The sequence below is a fragment of the Humulus lupulus genome, chromosome X (genome assembly GCF_963169125.1).
Source record: "Humulus lupulus chromosome X, drHumLupu1.1, whole genome shotgun sequence".
NCBI classification, from domain to species: Eukaryota; Viridiplantae; Streptophyta; class Magnoliopsida; order Rosales; family Cannabaceae; genus Humulus; species Humulus lupulus.
The window spans coordinates 204,838,724-204,856,798 of NC_084802.1; the positions used below are offsets into that span (position 1 = coordinate 204,838,724).

Sequence of the window (18,075 nt, forward strand, 5' to 3'; positions counted from 1 at the left end):
TTTAAAAATATTTAGGTAACTGATTACCACATCATTCTTCTTCTTCTTCTTTAGTGGTTATATTTTGATCTGGATTTTTTCTTCAAATCTGATAGTAACTAGTTACAATTCACTAAGTACTTGCATGGTAGACACAAACAGTCACTATCCTCACATATTTTTTTAAAAAATATATAAAAAAAAGAACAAAACTTTTTGTAAAACATGAATAATAAAAAATATTATATATATTAAAAATATATCATATAAAAAAGCGTTATATAAATTTTGTTTAATAAAATAAAACAAAATTATAATTAAAGTACTACAATATCCTCACAAATTTTCAAAACTAGTTTCTAAAAATTCATACAATAAAATATGGAAGTAATACTAAATTATTACAAAAATATGGGAAAACAAACCCCACCAAAATGTAAAAAAACAGAAAATACCATATAAAATGCACAATATTTAAAATGCCATATTTATCAAACTTTTGGAAAAATTCCCATATTCCATGTAAATTCCACTTTTCAATATTTTTGATGTAACGGATCCATATGAAAGTCTAGGCAGCCCATCAAACTGTTATTTTTTCTAATTTCTCACGAGATATGCACGTGCAACGACAGAGGCACTTTAATAACGAAACCCTAAAAAATAGTTAGGCTCAGTTGGTAACGGTCAACCTTCCCGCGCCTCCCTGCTCACCGCAGACGGCTTTGGGACGAGCTTGGAGAAAGTACAGCAATGGCGCCGGTCAAGAAGACAGTAAAAATCTCTCTCCCTCTAGTTCTCTCAAAATGCTTTGTGTTTAACATGTAATGAAGTGTCGTTTTCAAGACATTGATCAATGTTATGCATTTTGATTTAAATGTGCAGAAGAAGACCCATGGGAGCATTAACAACAGGCTCGCCCCGTGATTAAGAGTGGCAAGTTTAGTCTCCGTTACAAGACCGTCCTTCGCTCTCTCCGTAACTCCAAAGGTTTGTATTTTATTTTTGTACATTTGTATTTTTTTTAAGAAGATTAAATATTGAATTACATGAAATTCGGTTTCTGGGTTTTGCAATGGAAATGTAGGTAAGCTGATTTTAATCTCGAAAAATTGTCCACCTCTGAGGAAATCGGAAATCGAGTACTATGCAATGCTTTCCAAGGTTGCCGTGCACCATTATAACGGAAGTAAGTGGTTCATTACAAACTATGTATTCTTTCCAGTATTTGGTTATTGTTTTTGTTTGTATTTTTTCGGGTATGTCGCTAGTTTCTCTTTTGAACTTTTGATTGGCATTTCTTTCGGACCGGATTTGTTTGTGGGGTTTGAGTTAGTGTGTTAGACTTATGGCTTCAATGTAAGTGGAGATGTGAATGTAAGGACTGCTTCTAATGTTTCTGTTTCGAGTTCCCTTACAAGAGTGTTTGCTTTTCTTTAAAATTAAGTAGAACAATGGTAAATAAGACTTGTTGAGGGTTGTATGATCACGTCCTTGGTGGGTTCTTAATTGGGTTGGTATGGTTAAATTCAATAGAACACCATTTCCAAGAAATCTCCTGTAGTCTAAACTAATCATTCTGATAAGCATTTGAAGTTAATGGGAAGAGTTCAATTTGGAATATCAAAGATTACTGTGCTGTTGACACTAATATTGTTGTAGGAAAACTCTTATGTTTTCTGTGAACAAGACTCTTAGAATTTAATCAGCAGTGACATAAACAATTGCAATAACTAATATATCAGATTAGTTATAAGGAAATGCTAGTAATCAAAAGTTAAATGCAGAAATATAAAGGAAGAATACCCAAAAATTTTATACAGGTTCAAACCAGATCAATCTGGACTACATCCTGTTTGATCCACTATCATCATCATCAATCGATGAATACAATTACAGTTGAGAACAAGCACTTCAGGACTCCCAAGAACCTTTCTCTCTCTAAGGTTCTAATCTCAAACACTTTCTAACAGTTGTGTTTTTCTCTCACAATACACAAGCTCAAATTCTCTTTCTCTGTATTCTCTCTTTCTCTCAATACAATTTCTCTCCTCTTTCTTTCACACTCTTTTTTCCACACTCCTAAAATGAAAGACAACAACACAGGCTGCCAAGATTAGTTGACAGCTAATATAGTTGGGTTAGTTAGGATTTGTAGGAAAGATCTCCACAATTGTAATTGGTATGAAGTATCCCTTGACAGAATCATGTTGTCTATCTTTCAAATTTCTTTTTAGATATACTTTGCTTTTCAATCGTATCTTCTTGTCCAGTTTCAAGAAGAATTTTCATTTATTATGTGTATGTAGCAAACAAAATAATCTTCAATTTCTTCCAAAGACAACAAATTTTAAGTTTCATCTTCCACTAAGGTTTTACATGTACTAATTTTTCTAGTGTGCTAGCTGAGGGTCACTGGATAAAGCTCTTCACACACCCACACTTGCAGGGTATTTGTTATTTTAGATCCTAATCAACTTTCATTAAAGTTCTTTGGCTGTAACTGGTATAGTGTGATTAATGATTCTTATGTTTTGAACATTTAGACAATGTTGACCCGGGGACAGCATGCGGCAAGTACTTCTGCGTATCATGCCTTAGCATTGTTGATCCAGGTACCAATATCACTCAATTTTACCATATATTTGAGGAATATGTTCTAACATAAGTAATATGAAAGAACAGATTTGGCTAACTTTCCTATGTTTGCTATAATGTTTTAGGGGATTCTGACATTATCAAGTCACTGCCTGGTGATCACTGAGAAACATATGGATGTGGGCTTGTCTCTTCTTACTGTTTCTGGTTTTGGCATTGTTTTCTCTGATTATCAAATATTTCAATTTCTTATGTAATGACAATTTTTGTTTGGTATGTAGTATATGTTTATTAATTATTATATTATATATTTGATGGAATATGGTTGATTCCATTATAGGTTGTTTATTACATATGTACAGAACTCGCAATTTGATTCCTTCACAGTAGTTGATTTTATCAAATTCACACCAAATGAAATAAGACAACTCATGCTAATGTAATAAAAAAGAGTTTTAATAATTAATGTTATTTCCTTGGAAAGTAGATACCAAATGATGATGTTCCTTGTGATCATTGCCTCCCTTCTGGCCTCAACGTATAGAAGCTGAACTTGTATTCAGAACTATGGTAATGTTTGGTTAGGGTAATAGAATAGAACAATGGAAATGAATAAGTTTGTATTCTATATTTTTGTTTTGTTGTATTTTAGAGTATTTAGAATGTCATTTCAATAGAATGTTTTTTCTACTATTTTGGTAGAATGATTATTCTATTTGAGAATGGAAGGAAATACTATTCCAATGTAAGATTAAAAAAAATTAATAATTATTTTTATTATTTTTTTATTCATATTAGTTTTATTTTATTTTTATTTATTTTCTCATTCTTATTTCTTAATTTTTATTCCCTCTGACTAAACGTCACTAAAAAATAAATAATATTTTTTTAAAGCTGAAATAGAGGAATTTTAGCTGAATTTAATTTAATTTTTTTATTATATATATATATAAATTTATTTAGTAATAGAAAGATGAAGAATGAATCTTTTTGAAATAGTCTATCTTTCACTTTATATTACTTTCAAAATGATCTATTTTGAAAAGAGAATTCATTTAATATTTCAACCAAAGTAATATTATAATTATAGGGTTAGTACTTATATTACATCAATTCATATTCATCTATGGTTACCTTTTTTTTTTCATTCGTTGGATCATTATTGAATGATTGTGATCAACTAGAAAAATAATAGTATTTATTCAACATATATTATTTACTTAAAAAGAATGTTAATTGATTCAAATTCTTCTCTGATGAACCTTCTGTACTCGAGGCATTTTCTACTATCTGCCTTACCTTAAAAGTCTCTTTTCTAAATAATAAAGTCTTGACTTCTGTCATAGTCAGATAGTTTTCTCTCAGTCTTTTTGTCTTTTTTCCAAAAAGTTGTTGTTTGTTTTATCTTCTATGGCTTCGTCCAGTAATCCCAGTCATATTATGGATGAACTGGTAATTGAAGAAGAGCTTGAAGAAGGTCTCGTGCTCCAAGATCTTGGTGGAGTTGGTGAGGAGGAGTTTGTTTATGATTGGAGATTGTGTTTGGTGGGTCGTTTTATCTTTTCAGGGACTATAGACTTCCCCTCTATGCAGCAAACTCTGGCAGCACTATGGAAACCTGGTAAGGGGGTCTATATGAAGGAACTAGACGCCAACCAATTTCTATTTCAATTCTACCACGAAATTGATATTAAACGAGTCGTTGCAGGCAGCCCGTGGTATTTTAATAGAAAGGCTTTGATTATCACTCGCATGAAGGAGGAGTCTAACCCCCGTTATCTTGCTCTAAATACGCTAGACTTATGGGTACAACTGCATGATCTTAAAACAGGATTCATGACTTCAACGGTGTTACAGGCTGTCGGAAACTATGTTGGTGCTTTTGTCGAATCTTGTCCTAAAAATTTCATGGGAATCTGGAGGGATTACATGAAGATAAGGGTCACTATTGATCTGTCAAAACCACTGAAACGTCGTATGCGAGTTCGCAAAACTGGAGACGATTGGATATGGATCACATTCAAGTATGAGAATGTTCCCACCTTTTGTTTTATCTGTGGAATATTGGGTCATTCGGAGAGATTTTGTCCAAAACTTTTTGATACACCTGAACATGAAATCACAAGACCATATGGGGAGTGGATGAAAGCTCCGTTTAGGCGTTCAACTAAACTCATTGGAGCACAGTGGCTGAGAAATGGCGTTCGAAGGTGGCACGGAAAGGATGACCGGTAGACCAGAGAATCTCGGACACGAAAGAGTAGTTACTGATTGAGGATTTCGTGGCAGCAATATTGCATTAACTACCCCTGATTTTCAGGGCGTTAATGTTACAGGCACAAATCGTGGGAAATGATTATTGGGTTCTAATTTGGTTGACCCGAATATTGGTCTATCACATTCATTACTGCAGCAAGGAGGGCATGAGATGGCAAATAATGTATCATCAATGAAAAAAGGCCCTATTTTAGTGGAGTCTAAGAAAAGAAGGACAGCTGGAGAGTTGGGCCTAAGTGATAACGTGGGCTTCAATACTGAGTTGGACCCAGAATCTGATGAAGAAGAACATGTCAGTATGGAACAAGATGAAAATGGCAGTCCAAAAAACTTGTGTGGGGCGGGATCCGTGGAACGGACCCGCCAAGGATTATGAGTATTTTAAGCTGGAATTGTCGTGGGCTTGGGACCCCATGGACCGTTCAATTCCTTAAGGATACTGTTGTCCAGAAGAAACCCAATTTTATTTTTCTTTGTGAAATTTTGTGTAAGAAGGAAAAAGTTGATAGAATTAAAAATGCTCTGGGCTTTGAAGGTATGGTTACGGTAGAGGCCCAAGGTCACAGTGGTGGTCTTGCATTTCTATGGAGATACAAGGAAGAAGCCGTTTTGAAGAAATTTGGTCAGAATCACATCGACATGGTGCTCACGGTCCAGGGGTGGCCTGAATTTCGTCTCACTGGAATTTACGGCGAACCAAATCGCGCAAAAAGGTACCTTACTTGGAAGTTAATTAGTGATCTTGTTGTTAACTCTACTTTTCCATGGTGCCTCATTGGAGACATGAACAATGTCCTTAGTCAAAACGATAAAAAAGGGGGACGCCCATACCCGAACTCACTTCTGCAAGGGTTCCAAGATGTGTTGGCTAGCTGTGATTTGATCGATATGGAATTAGAAGGTTATCCATTTACATGGGAACGAGGTAAGGGTACTGCTAGTTGGATTGAAATTCGGTTGGACAGGGCATTGGCCTCCCCAGGTTGGCTGGATAAATTCCAAGATGCTAAACTTATTAATCTTGAGGTTTCTACCTCCGATCACTGCCCCCTTCTCCTTGAACCGGTTGTTCGCCTTGCTGCAACTATAATGAGAAAGTTCAAGTTCGAAAATGCCTGGCTTTGCGAACCCATGTGTCATAAATTAGTGGAGGATGCCTGGCTCTCAACTCGTGACAAACCTTTAGCAGAGAAGATCTTTTACTGCTCTAAAGTTTTGGGTGAATGGGGACAAAACATCACAGGAAATTTTCAGCATCGTATATCTCAGAGCAAGAAAATTATTAGATCCTTGAAAGGCCATCGTGATGAATACTCGGTTCAGAGATACCAAGACGAACACAAGCATTTATTCGAAATTCTCACTCAAAAAGAGATATTTTGGAAACAAAGGTCTAAGCAATTTTGGTTGAAAGAGGGAGACCAAAATTCAAAGTATTTCCATGCTGCTGCAAAAACCAGGAAACACACTAATCATATTCGTTCTCTACAGAATGAAGATGGCCAAATGGTAGATTGGGAAAGTGGGATACAAGAGGTCATGGTGACATACTTTCAGAAGCTTTTCACGCCCTCTGAGTCTAATTGGGAGGAGGTAGTGAACTGTATTCCCAGTATGATTACTCAATCACATAATGAACAACTGTTACTTCCCATTGAAGACAATGAAGTAAAAGATGCCTTGTTCCAAATGCACCCGGATAAATCCCCGGGGCCAGACGGGATGAGTCCCGGTTTCTACCAAAAACTTTGGGGAATAGTGGGTCCGGATACATTCAAGTTAGTGAAGGATTTCTTCCAGACTGGTGAGTTTGAAGCAAGTCTGCCAGCTACTAATATTGTTCTTGTGCCAAAAAAGAAGAATCCTACTTCTATGCTTGATCTTCGTCCCATATCGCTGTGTAATGTTCTGTACAAAATTGTTTCAAAGGTGCTTGCTAATAGATTGAAGAAAGTACTGAGTTATGTAATATCTGAGAATCAAAGTGCTTTTATCCCAGGCCGTTTGATAACTGACAATATCATGGTTTCATTTGAGATAATGCATTACATGAAGCGCAAGAACTCAGGAAAGAATGGGGTTATGGCTCTCAAGCTAGATATGAGTAAGGCATACGACAGGGTAGAGTGGGGATACCTACAAGCAGTTCTTCAGAAGATGGGTTTCGATGAGCGTATGGTGTCACTTTTCATGGTCTGTGTTACTTCTGCACGATATCAAATCAGTCATGCCGGCAAGGAATTTGGTAATATTATTCCGGGACGAGGTTTACGCCAGGGAGATCCTTTGTCCTCTTACTTGTTCATTATTTGCACTGAAGGTTTCTCTGCACTAATTAAACGATATGAGCAAAGAAACTTAATCAGAGGCATTAGGGTGGCTCGGGGTGCACCTTTAGTCTCCCATATTTTCTTTGCGGATGATAGTTATATCTTCTGTAAGGCTAATGAGAGCGAAGCCCATAATGTAATGCATTTGTTAACTGTTTTTGAGAGAGCTTCTGGCCAGAAGATTAACTATGATAAGTCTTCCATCTTTTTCAGCAGAAATACCGATGTAAGAACTCGTGATGCTATATGTGGGGATTTGGGGATACATGAGGCCGATGACAATAGTACTTATTTGGGTCTTCCAAATATTATTGGGCGCAAAAAAACATCCATCCTTGGTTACCTTAAAGAGAGGGTTCAGAATCGAGTTCAAAGCTGGGAAGGGAAACTGTTATCTAAAGCAAGGAAGGAGATATTATTGAAAACAATTGCACAAGCTTTACCTAATTATGCAATGAGTGTATTCCTTTTGCCTGTTGAAACGAGTAAAGAAATGGAGCGTACTATGTGTAAATTCTGGTGGCACTGTAACTCAAAAAAGGATAAGAGTATACATTGGATGAGTTGGGAGAGGATGTGTAAACCGAAAGTGAAGGGTGGATTAGGCTTTCGAAACCTTTATGACTTCAATGTGGCTCTTCTGGGAAAGCAAGGATGGAGACTATTATTGCATTCTCAAACTCTGGTGGGCAAGATTTATAAGGCAAGGTACTACCCTCAAGGTTCTTTTCTCTCTGCTGAATTGGGAGGGAATCCGAGCTTTATTTGGCGAAGTTTCATGGAGGCTCAACCTTTGATTAAAAAGGGTGCTGCAATTAGTGTTGGCTCAGGTATGACTATAAATATCTTAACTGATCCTTGGCTACCAAATGAAGAAGACCCCTACATACACACGGCTTGTGATTCTCTAATTGGGAAATCAGTTTCTCAGTTGATGCATTTAGATCAAAGGCAGTGGATTTAGAGATTCTGCAGGATCTTTTCATAGAGAGAGATATTAACTTGATAGTTAGTATTCCCCTTGACAATGCAGATGAAGACACATGGTATTGGAAGAAAGAAAAGCTGGGGTGTTACTCGGTCAAAAGTGCCTACAAGCTGTTACAGGAGGGTCATGACAACACCAGTACTGCTGCTAACTCGGGTTTCTGGAGAAGACTTTGGAATTTGAAAGTGCCACCCAAGGTGAAGAATTTTCTATGGCAAGCTTCCACAGACTGTTTACCAACTAAAGTGCAACTGAGAATAAAACATGTTGCAATTGATGCTTTGTGTCCTTTCTGCATAACTGAAAGAGAATCCATCAGCCATGTTCTTGTCTCCTGCCCTTTCTCTTGTGCCTACTGGGTAAGTTTGGGGATTGGGGACCCGTCTGCTTTGCAAAGTTCTTTTGCTGATTGGCTTTTTTTGATGTTTGAAAGTTGGAGTGGAAAGGAAAGGCAACTGATTGGTATGCTTTGTTGGGCACTTTGGAAGAGTCGCAATGATTTAGTTTGGAAACAAAAGAGTGTCAAAGTTGCGGATGTGATAGTGTTAGCTCGAACTGCTCTTAATCAATGGCATTGTGCTCAAGACAAAACATTTGATCCATCTCTCGGTTTGATGTCCCCTGATGATGGTAGAGAGCATTGGCAGGTACCAAAAGAAAATACGATTAAGATCAACATTGATGCAGCAATCTTCGCCTCAACAAACTGCTACAGCTACTCGTGTGTGGCCCGTAACCATGCTGGTTTACTGGTGGAGGCCAGAGCTAAGTGTCTTCGAGGTGTAATTTTGCCTGAAGTTGCAGAAGCCATAGGAATACTTGAGGCTTTAAGCTGGATAAAGCACCAACACTGGAGTCAGGTGGAAGTGGAGTCCGACTGCCTTGTGGCTATACAGTCTATTCGAAGTTCATCTACCATGAGATCTTATTTTGGTAGGATAATCTCTAAGTGCAAGGAGTTGTTGTTTGAGTTAAAAGATAAGTCTATTTTTTAAAAGTTTGTTAAACGGTCTGCAAACAATGGAGCTCACTATTTAGCGAGATCTACTTGTTTTATAGCTGATCGTAGTTTGCGAGTGAGTAACGTTCCCTCGGAGTCAAAGCAAGCAAACAAGAAGATCTGACTGAGTAGTTGATGATGGACAGTTCATTTCTGTATTAATGAACGATTTGATTATCTAAAGAAGTTTTATTCATTGTCAAAAAAAATAAAAATAATGTTAATTAAATGTTATCTTATATAAAAAAATAAATTTTATTATAATTATTAAATTATTTCTAAAAATTAAATGTTTCTAACTCAAGTATCAATTAGTTTTTTTCTTCAATTATGATTCATAATTATTTTTATTTTTTTTATGCTTGCGTTCTTTAACATAACAATTTTAAAATATAAATTCTTAACAAATTATTTACATGTTATTATTTATTTAAATTTTAATATTAGAAATACAATAATTAATAATCTATGTACAGCTAATTTTTTTTAAGTAAAATAGTATCTTTGTATATAGATTTCATAATTGGTGATGGTATTACAAGTTATTATATAAAAATTGATCAAATGGATTAAATTGTTGGACAATAATTGAATATAGCACCGTTAACAATTAATAGACTAATGCATTTGTTTTGTGAAATAATATATCCAAAAACTGCTACAAACGATAAGAGATTTTTTAATTTTTAATAAAATGAAAACTATAGAGCATATACAGGAACATATTAAAAAAAAATTGTTTAATATTTAAATTATAACTAAAGTGTTAAAAATAAAATAATTTAGAGATTTTACTTATAAAACATCAATAAATTAATTGTGTATTTTTGATGTTATAATCATATAATGATTATAAAGAAATAACTAATTTAATTTTATATTTATAATTCATTTTTAATTCTAAAATTAAAATTTAAAATAGAAATTTATAAATTGACGATCTATTAAAATCTTCTATAAAAAGGTCACTAAAAATGTAATTATGATGGTAAATTAACCAGTGAAAACTCTTCCTATAATTATAATATATATTTGTTTGATTTTAAATACATTTCTTTCCTTTAAAAAAAAAAAAAAACGTTTATTTCAATTAGCTATGCTCATGGGGACTACAACTCCTCCCACACACACACTCACACTCCAATACATTTTTAAGCTTATATATATTTAGAGTAATGACCCCTGTTCAAACAATTTTCCAAAAATATTATGTACACCTACAAGCCATTTTAACTAATATAATTAGTTGAAAAAATTTGACACATAAATGTATAATATTTTAATATTAACTGTGTGTGGTTATATTATAACTCATATATTTGTAAGCATTAAGAGAAATACTCATTAACCCTTTAAAAAAAATTACACCCATTTTAAAAAAAATAGTGAATGCAATATTTATGTACGTATATTTATATATTTTTATTGGCTTAAGCAGCATAATTTTACAGGCATGACAGAACATATTATTGGGTAGGGTAAAGATTATAAAGTAATAACCTTAAAAAATAACAAAATAATTATAATAATATACAGGTTCGGTCTTGAGTTAAGTCGAGTTAGACCCACTTCTAATGCCACCTTAGCCCAAGAGCCCATTATTTTATAATTCTTTTGAAAAATACCATAAACATTTAGAAACTTCATAAAAAAATGGTATCTGATCCTTAATATTTTATAGTGTCCAATCCAATTCAGGACCGACCCTAGTTTAGTTTCACATATTCTAACGATAAGTTTTTTTTTTTTTTTTTTTTTTTCTGGAATAATGATGTTCATTGACTAGAATAAGCTCATGGGCACCACGAGAGGGGTTCCCTCCAACGTTGATGCTATTAATTCTAGCATTCTTAGCCAGACCATTAGCCATTACATTGTCTAAACGATTAATAAAGTGAAAACTACATAACTCAAAGCCTTTTGACAGGGATAGAATTTCAGTAAAAATTGGCCAAGTCCTCCAATCTGGTGGTAGATGTTGGTTTGTGAGAGCTTGGACTACAACTTTGGAAACAGATAAAATGGCCATTTTTTTTTCTTTCTCCTTAATTTTACATATTCTAACGATAAATTTATGGAGAAGATTTTGATTTTGAAGATACGTTTTGGTCCGAAGTTTAAATTACTTTTGACAATTATTAAATTTTGGTAAGATATATAGGGTATAATTTAATGAAATATTCCCCTTTAAAAATATTGACGCCGTTTTTCGTCAACTTAAACTGTAGAGCACGTAAACAGTAAAGAATTATGGCCAGAAAACACAATAAAACAAGGAGAGTTTTTTACGTGGTTCAGCAGTTAACTCTGCCTAGTCCACAAGTCTATATTATTAGAACTTAGGAAATTTCTAGAAATTATTCAGGGATGAATTCTCTAGAGTTTCTCTCAAGATCACCAAATTTCGGTCATCTACAAAGGTACATGACTTCTCTATTTATAGAGGAAGTCTCAGAATACTATCCCACACGTTCATGGAAGTTATCCTATATATTAATAAATTTAATAGCTTTAAAGCCTGTAACTCTTATATACAAGGAAACGTCTCCTGAAGACCAGGGGGCGTATAACTAACTAATAAATATCTCTTTATGATAGGGAAGTTACAACAATAAATGTAGACTGCGCTCTTCAAGTGACTCATTAAGCTGTTCGAAATCAGCATAATCAACATCATGCCAGTCTAGGTCTCTGAGTAACTTTCGAGTTATATTATTTTCTCCAAGACCACATTGTTTCGAGCTTACACTCATGTCAGGCTCGGACCTCTTGATCCGAGGTCACCTGAAATGGACGCCTTCCGATGTCTGTCTTTCGAGCTTATAAGGACTTCGAGGTCAGCCATCTTCGAGGTTGCCACCAACTATGAAGGTTCGACGCCTAGGTTGCGAACACGTGTTCTAGATATTGCGAGCTCACACCTGACGAATCCAGCTTTCGAGATAACAATTCTCGAGGCTCGAAATCTGGGTGTAACATTTTGCCCCCTCAAAAGTATTTGTTCGAATCCTATGAGAATGAAACTTTGAACTACTTTCTTCGAGAATCGCACCGTCACACATACTTGAGTATGGACACGTGCCACTTGGGTATTGCTCATTCAAGGTACTCGAGTACCTTAGAAATCTGCCCACGATCGTTTGCGTGCCACCTTTTCGACACCGTCTTGTCATTTATCCCTGGGCGTCGGATTTGATAAGGATCCTGGCCAATGGCACGGATTAATCCCTTTTTACCACTTCTGATTGTCTATATATAAGGCTCCAGTCATCTGCTTCCTCTTATTTTTACGTTTATCAGAGAGACAAGAGAAGAGAGAAAAAACCAGAAGTCAGCCCAGAAAGCTTTTTGCTTTTGCATGTTTTCCCAGCCAAAGAAGCAAAGGACTGCCAGCTTGTTCGAGACCGTGAGATTATACCTGCAGCCTCTTCTTCAATCAACTATTTCTCTGCAATCGTCATCTTCATTGCGTAAGTATCTGATTTTTTTTTTATCAGTTTCTGGCTTTGCTGTTTTTTAGTTCCTGGGAATGCACTGGTTCATTTTTTACTTTGATGTACTAGGACGCTTTGATCGATAGATATTAGGTTTAGGTTCTCCCATTACTGGTTCTAAATCCAGTTTATATGTTGAAAGACCCAAACATGGTCTCTTTTTTCTGGGTTTTCAAATTTTGGAAGACGTATCTTGCACACCAAGATATTGGGTAAAAAATCTTGGTTTTAAAGAAAGCACGATACCCAAAAATACCATTTTTGAATAACTGCCACCTTTTTCCCTGATATTTCGGGATTCTCAAATATTAAATCCACTTCCTTCCCTTTTTCGTGAAATACATGTCGTGACACTTAATCGGGTCTCCATGATCGAACTCATCTCGTACCCAAGCATTTCCGAGATTGTTTCACCAAGCTCGTTATTCTTAATTCCTTGCTTGCATGGCCCTCACCATTTTTTCTTTCTTGCTAGATGTCACAGAATCTGGAAAGACGGTGGGGGTCGTTGCTTGCCATCCCGTATTCGCCAAAAACTCCGAGCCCGGAGTCGTTGTTTGCCCGGAACCAGTGCCTGAGTCGTGAACACGAGCTAGCTCGCGAACAAGAAGAAACCCGAGCTCATTATCGTCGAGGTCATACAGAAGAAGAGAAAAATCCTTCGAGAGGCTCTTTATCCAGAATCTGACTCAGGGCCTAGACCGATCCCCCTTGATCCTAGGCTAAAAGTGACAGTCGCGTACAACCTGGGAGATCTTCGATTCTCACTGATGGGGGAGCCCTCCACCTCCCAGCCGAGGAGGGAAATTTTCGAGGCCGAGCATTATTGGAGCTCGGTTACCTCGCTAGGTCAGATAAACGATATCCTGGCCTTTCATGGTATAAGATTATCAAGCTCGCTAAGGTGTCGAGCCCCTACCTCCCACGAGCGAAGCTGCCGCGCTCCAGGAGATGGAAATCCTGACAACAAGCTGAGATACGTGGCTTGGAGTCAGGAACACATGAAGGCAGGAGCAATACTGCCTTTGAAGTCTTTCTTCAAGGACTTCACAGACTTCGTTGGGTTGGCTCCATTCCAGCTCAACACTAATTCTTACAAGGTTCTGTCTGCCCTGAGGCTGATATACCATGAGCTGAAGTGGGAAGGACCGCCGCTAGAGGAGATCTTGTATCTTTTCTGTTTGAAAAGCAATCCCTCCCGAGCTCGGGGAGGAGACGACTTCTATTATCTTTCGAGCTACCCCAAGGAGAAAAAGATGTTTGAGGATCTTCCCAACCATCCTCCTGACTTTAAGAAGGCCTTCTTCTGGACAGATGACCTAGCTCCGTCTCGATACTATTCATTAAGACGGATTCGTAAGTACCCCAACCTCCTTTATCTCTATGCTCAGACTTTTGTTTATAGGCTCGTACTTAGTTGAAATGTATTTTATTTTCCAGACAACTATCATCGTCCCATTCCTATTGATGTGATGAAGGAGCATAGAGAGACTCTGCTCCAATTCCCTTATGGTAGGAGGTCCCTCTCATACCTTTTGCATGAAGGTAAGGTCCGAGCTTGCAGGCTCTTGGGAGATGGCCAGTCCACCTCGGATTGGTCCAACAAAAAATATGACCGCTGGGAGCTCGTGCCTTTGCCAACAGGCATCCTCCCTCCAAGGAGAGAGGTGAGGCCCCCACCTCCAGTTCGCCGAAGGAGCCCGCAATCAGGGAACGAGCCCAACGATGACGCCTCGAGCTCGGGCTCGGATGATCAAGGTACAGTCATCCTAAGCTCGAAAATGTGGTCCCCCACCCTATTAAAACACAAACTCGATAGGTTAGTATTGTGCGAGGACGATAGGGACCATTTTTATGTATGGACTTGGGTAGATGAACGGGTTCATAGGTTCGATAGCTGGCTCGGGAAATATGCCACTATGTATAGCCTGAACGAGGTATAGGACGGAATAGCCGTCCAATATGGGACTAACGACTATAGGGACCTTTCGAGGTTGACGTCCACCTATAGGGAAGGTACTCCCCCCGCCTCTTCTGAAGATGGGGGAATTTCATGGTCTTCGAGCTCAAGCTCGGAGGAGAGTTCCAGTTAGTTTCTCTCCACTCGCCTTTTCATCACTTTGTATATTTGCATGATGCTGAGTTACTTTATATATTTTTCCTTTTCTGATAACTCATATTGTGGTGTGACTGTGTAGGTGAGATGGACTCCGATCTTGACAATATTCTCGAGAGTGGCGGAGCCAAAATGAGCAAGCACCCCAGGGGGTCGCAAAAGACTGACCGGTCTGCCAAGGTCCTTAAGAGGACTGAAAAGACACCTCCTCCACCAGCTCCACCTGCCACGAGCTCCGCTGTGGGGCCGACTCCACAGGTCGGGGCATCCACCATGGTCGAGCCTCAACCTCCCATCCTGATTCACTCGACGCTCGGTCCACCTCCTAAAAAACCCTCTGCTTCCCTAACCCACAAGTTGTCGGTTTCTACTCATGTTGAGGAGTATGTAGTTGACAATGTTGTGGGTCCCATGGGGCTACGCTGGGCTCGGACATCTTGTCCCAAGTGGGCCAGAGCTTTAGTGGTTTTGATGGTCCTCACTGGCAATTTTTGAACAACGTCCGAGACTGCAACACACTCTACGAGAAGAGTGTCGAGCTTACCGCCGTGGTAACTTTTCTTTTCTCACTACTAGCTATATTTATAGATGGTCCGTATGCTAATGTTGATTTCTTTGTATGCCAGGCTCTTGCTGTCTCTGCTCAGCTCAACTATAAGTTGAATAACGAGATCCATATGAGCAAATCCTATGCTCAGGAGGCGAAGGATCTTCAGCTCAAACTGAGTGATGAACTAAAGGCAACAAAGGCAAAGCTTGAGGCAGGAGCCGAGGAGCTTAAGGCCAAGACATCCGAGCTTGAGAAGCAGAACGCTAGGCTCGTAGAGCTTGAAAAGGAGAACGATCGGCTCAAGGAGGTTAATACCAAGCTCGAAGAAGACAAGGCCGCCACTTTTGATATAATTGAGAGTGAAAAGGCTCGCCTCCTTGCCGAGTACAAAGAGAAGAAGGACCAGGCGGTTGATCTGGCCATGTACAGAATATGGGCCAACAATGACGACCTCGATACCAGCTTCCTAGGTCCTCTTGAGGCGAAGCTCGTAGATAAGTGGAATGCTCGGCTTGAGGCGGAGGAGGCTGCTCGGGAGGCTGCTCAGAAGGATAGTCATGTTATTCGTCCTGGAGAGTCTAGTGCTACTGGTGCTGAGAAGGCTAAGGAGATTGCTCCTTCTTGAATCTCACCTCGGGGCTGCGTCCCTTTATTTTTGTAATTGTTTTAATTTATGCCCGTAGGGCTGATACAATTTCTTTTTCTTTTTGGCATTCTTTTAATATATATGCTTTACATTTCTTGATTTGAAATATTTTTCACATTTTATATTAAAGAATCGTGTATGCTTGTTTATTCGTACAAACATAGTTTGGATTTAGGCTCGAGGTTCAATGCATTCACGCACAGTTTGCTCGAATTATCCGCTTCCGATCTCGTTATTTGTCAAGGTCGGATATTACTTTAACCATGAACCCGAAAGTACTTGTATGGTGTGTAATGCAAACGGTTTAGTTATATCTTATTTTTTAGTTACTTTTTTCTCGTCCTCGGTTATCTCTCCGAGGTTATGAGTTCGAAACTATTGTTTTATAAGTTACTCCAGCCTCGATCTCGACTTAACTCGAAGTGGGTTTATGTTCCAACTTATCGTCGATTAGTTTTACCTGGTTCGCTCCAAACCTATTAAGGTCGTGTTTGGTTTGTAATCCATACACTTATATTTTTAATCTAGTTCGCATATTTGGTTACATCCAAACATTTTATCTTTTGATAATTTGGTTACGTCCAAACTATCTAAGCTCGCGCATTTGGTTATATCCAAACACTCGTATGTTTTTTGATAATTCGGTTATATCCAAACTATCTTATCTCGCGCATTTGGTTAATCTCCAAACACTTCTATGTATTTCGTATATGTTACTTTATTTTTCAAGTTGGTGGTATTTATATATACCAATGATGCCCCCTTAATATCCTATGAATGTAACCATAGGTTATTAGATTAAGAGAGATTGCAAAAATAAGCCATATAAGACGAAATAAATCTTTATTTGATAAAATCCAAAAGTAGGCAAAACAGTACAGATAAACAAGCATGGTTACAGGCAACATCCTTCCTACACTATTGATAGTAAGGTCTTAGGTGTTCGCCATTCCATGCTCGCGGTACTAGGCTCCCATCCAATCTCACTAACTTGTAGACACTGGGTCAGATGACTGACTCTATCTAGTAGGGTCCTTCCCAATTTGGCCCGAGCACGCCAGCTGCTGGATCTCGCATTGCCAAAAATACACGCCTTAGCACCAAATCTCCCACACCGAATTTTCGATCTCAAACTCTCTTGTTGAAGTACCTGGTAGCTCGCTGTTGGTATGCAGCGTTTCTTAGCTGAGCTTCCTTTCTTCTTTCTTCGATCAGGTCTAAGGTTTCTTTGAGCTGAGTGTGGTTCGAGCCTTGGTCATAAGCGTGGGTTCGAATTGTAGGAATTTCGACCTCAACTGGCAACATAGCCTCGCAACCGTACGCCAGAGAGAATGGGGTGTGTTCTGTTGATGTTCGGGCCGTAGTCCTATATCCCCATAAGACTTAGGGAAATTCTTCAGGCCATCGCCCTTTTGCTTCTTCCAACTTTTTCTTCAGCAAACTCTTGAGAGTTTTGTTTACAGCTTCGACCTGGGCATTCGCCTGGGGATGAGCTACTGACGAAAAACTCTTTATTATCCCTTTTTTTTTTTTGCAAACGTTGGTGAACAAGTTGCTATCGAACTAGGTTCCGTTGTCGGATACAATTTTCCTCGGCATCCCATATCGACATACAATGTTCTTTACCACAAAGTCAAGGCCTTTTTTGGAGGTTATAGTTGCTAATGGTTCTGCTTCTATCCACTTTGTGAAGTAGTCTATGGCAACTACAGCATACTTCACTCTGCCCTTGCCAGTTGGGAGATAGCCTATGAGGTCGATTCCCCATACCGCAAATGGCCATGGGGAAGTCATCATGGTCAACTCGGATGGTGGAGCTCAAGTAATCGTGGCGAATCATTGGCACTTATCACACTTCTTTACGTATTCGAAAGAATCCAACTTGATGGTAGGCCAGAAATAACCTTGGCGTATGATTTTCTTGGACAGGCTATGCCCCCCAGTATGGTCTCCACAGAACCCTTCGTGAATTTCTTCAATGATCTTCTTGGCTTCGGGTGGAGTCACACACTGAAGTAATGGCATGGAATATCCCCTTCTATACAGCCTTCCATTCAAAATGGTATAACGGGGGGCTTGATACATCAATTTTCGAGC

The 18,075-nt window shown here is 38.2% G+C and overlaps 1 protein-coding gene and 1 pseudogene across 1 annotated transcript; both read left to right on the forward strand.

Moving 5' to 3' along the window:
• Positions 1–647: 647 nt before the first annotated feature.
• On the forward strand, positions 648–3,048 carry LOC133804809 (large ribosomal subunit protein eL30-like; annotated as a pseudogene).
• A 939-nt stretch (positions 3,049–3,987) lies between these two features.
• Positions 3,988–4,812, forward strand: LOC133806658 (uncharacterized). Its single transcript, XM_062244753.1, has one exon. The coding sequence runs from the start codon at positions 3,988–3,990 to the stop codon at positions 4,810–4,812; it is 825 nt and encodes a 274-aa protein (XP_062100737.1).
• The last annotated feature ends 13,263 nt before the right edge of the window (positions 4,813–18,075 follow it).

Excerpts from the sequence above, each read along its gene's own strand:
- LOC133806658 (XM_062244753.1), top strand. The coding sequence starts at position 3,988 with ATGGCTTCGTCCAGTAATCCCAGTCATATTATGGATGAACTGGTAATT.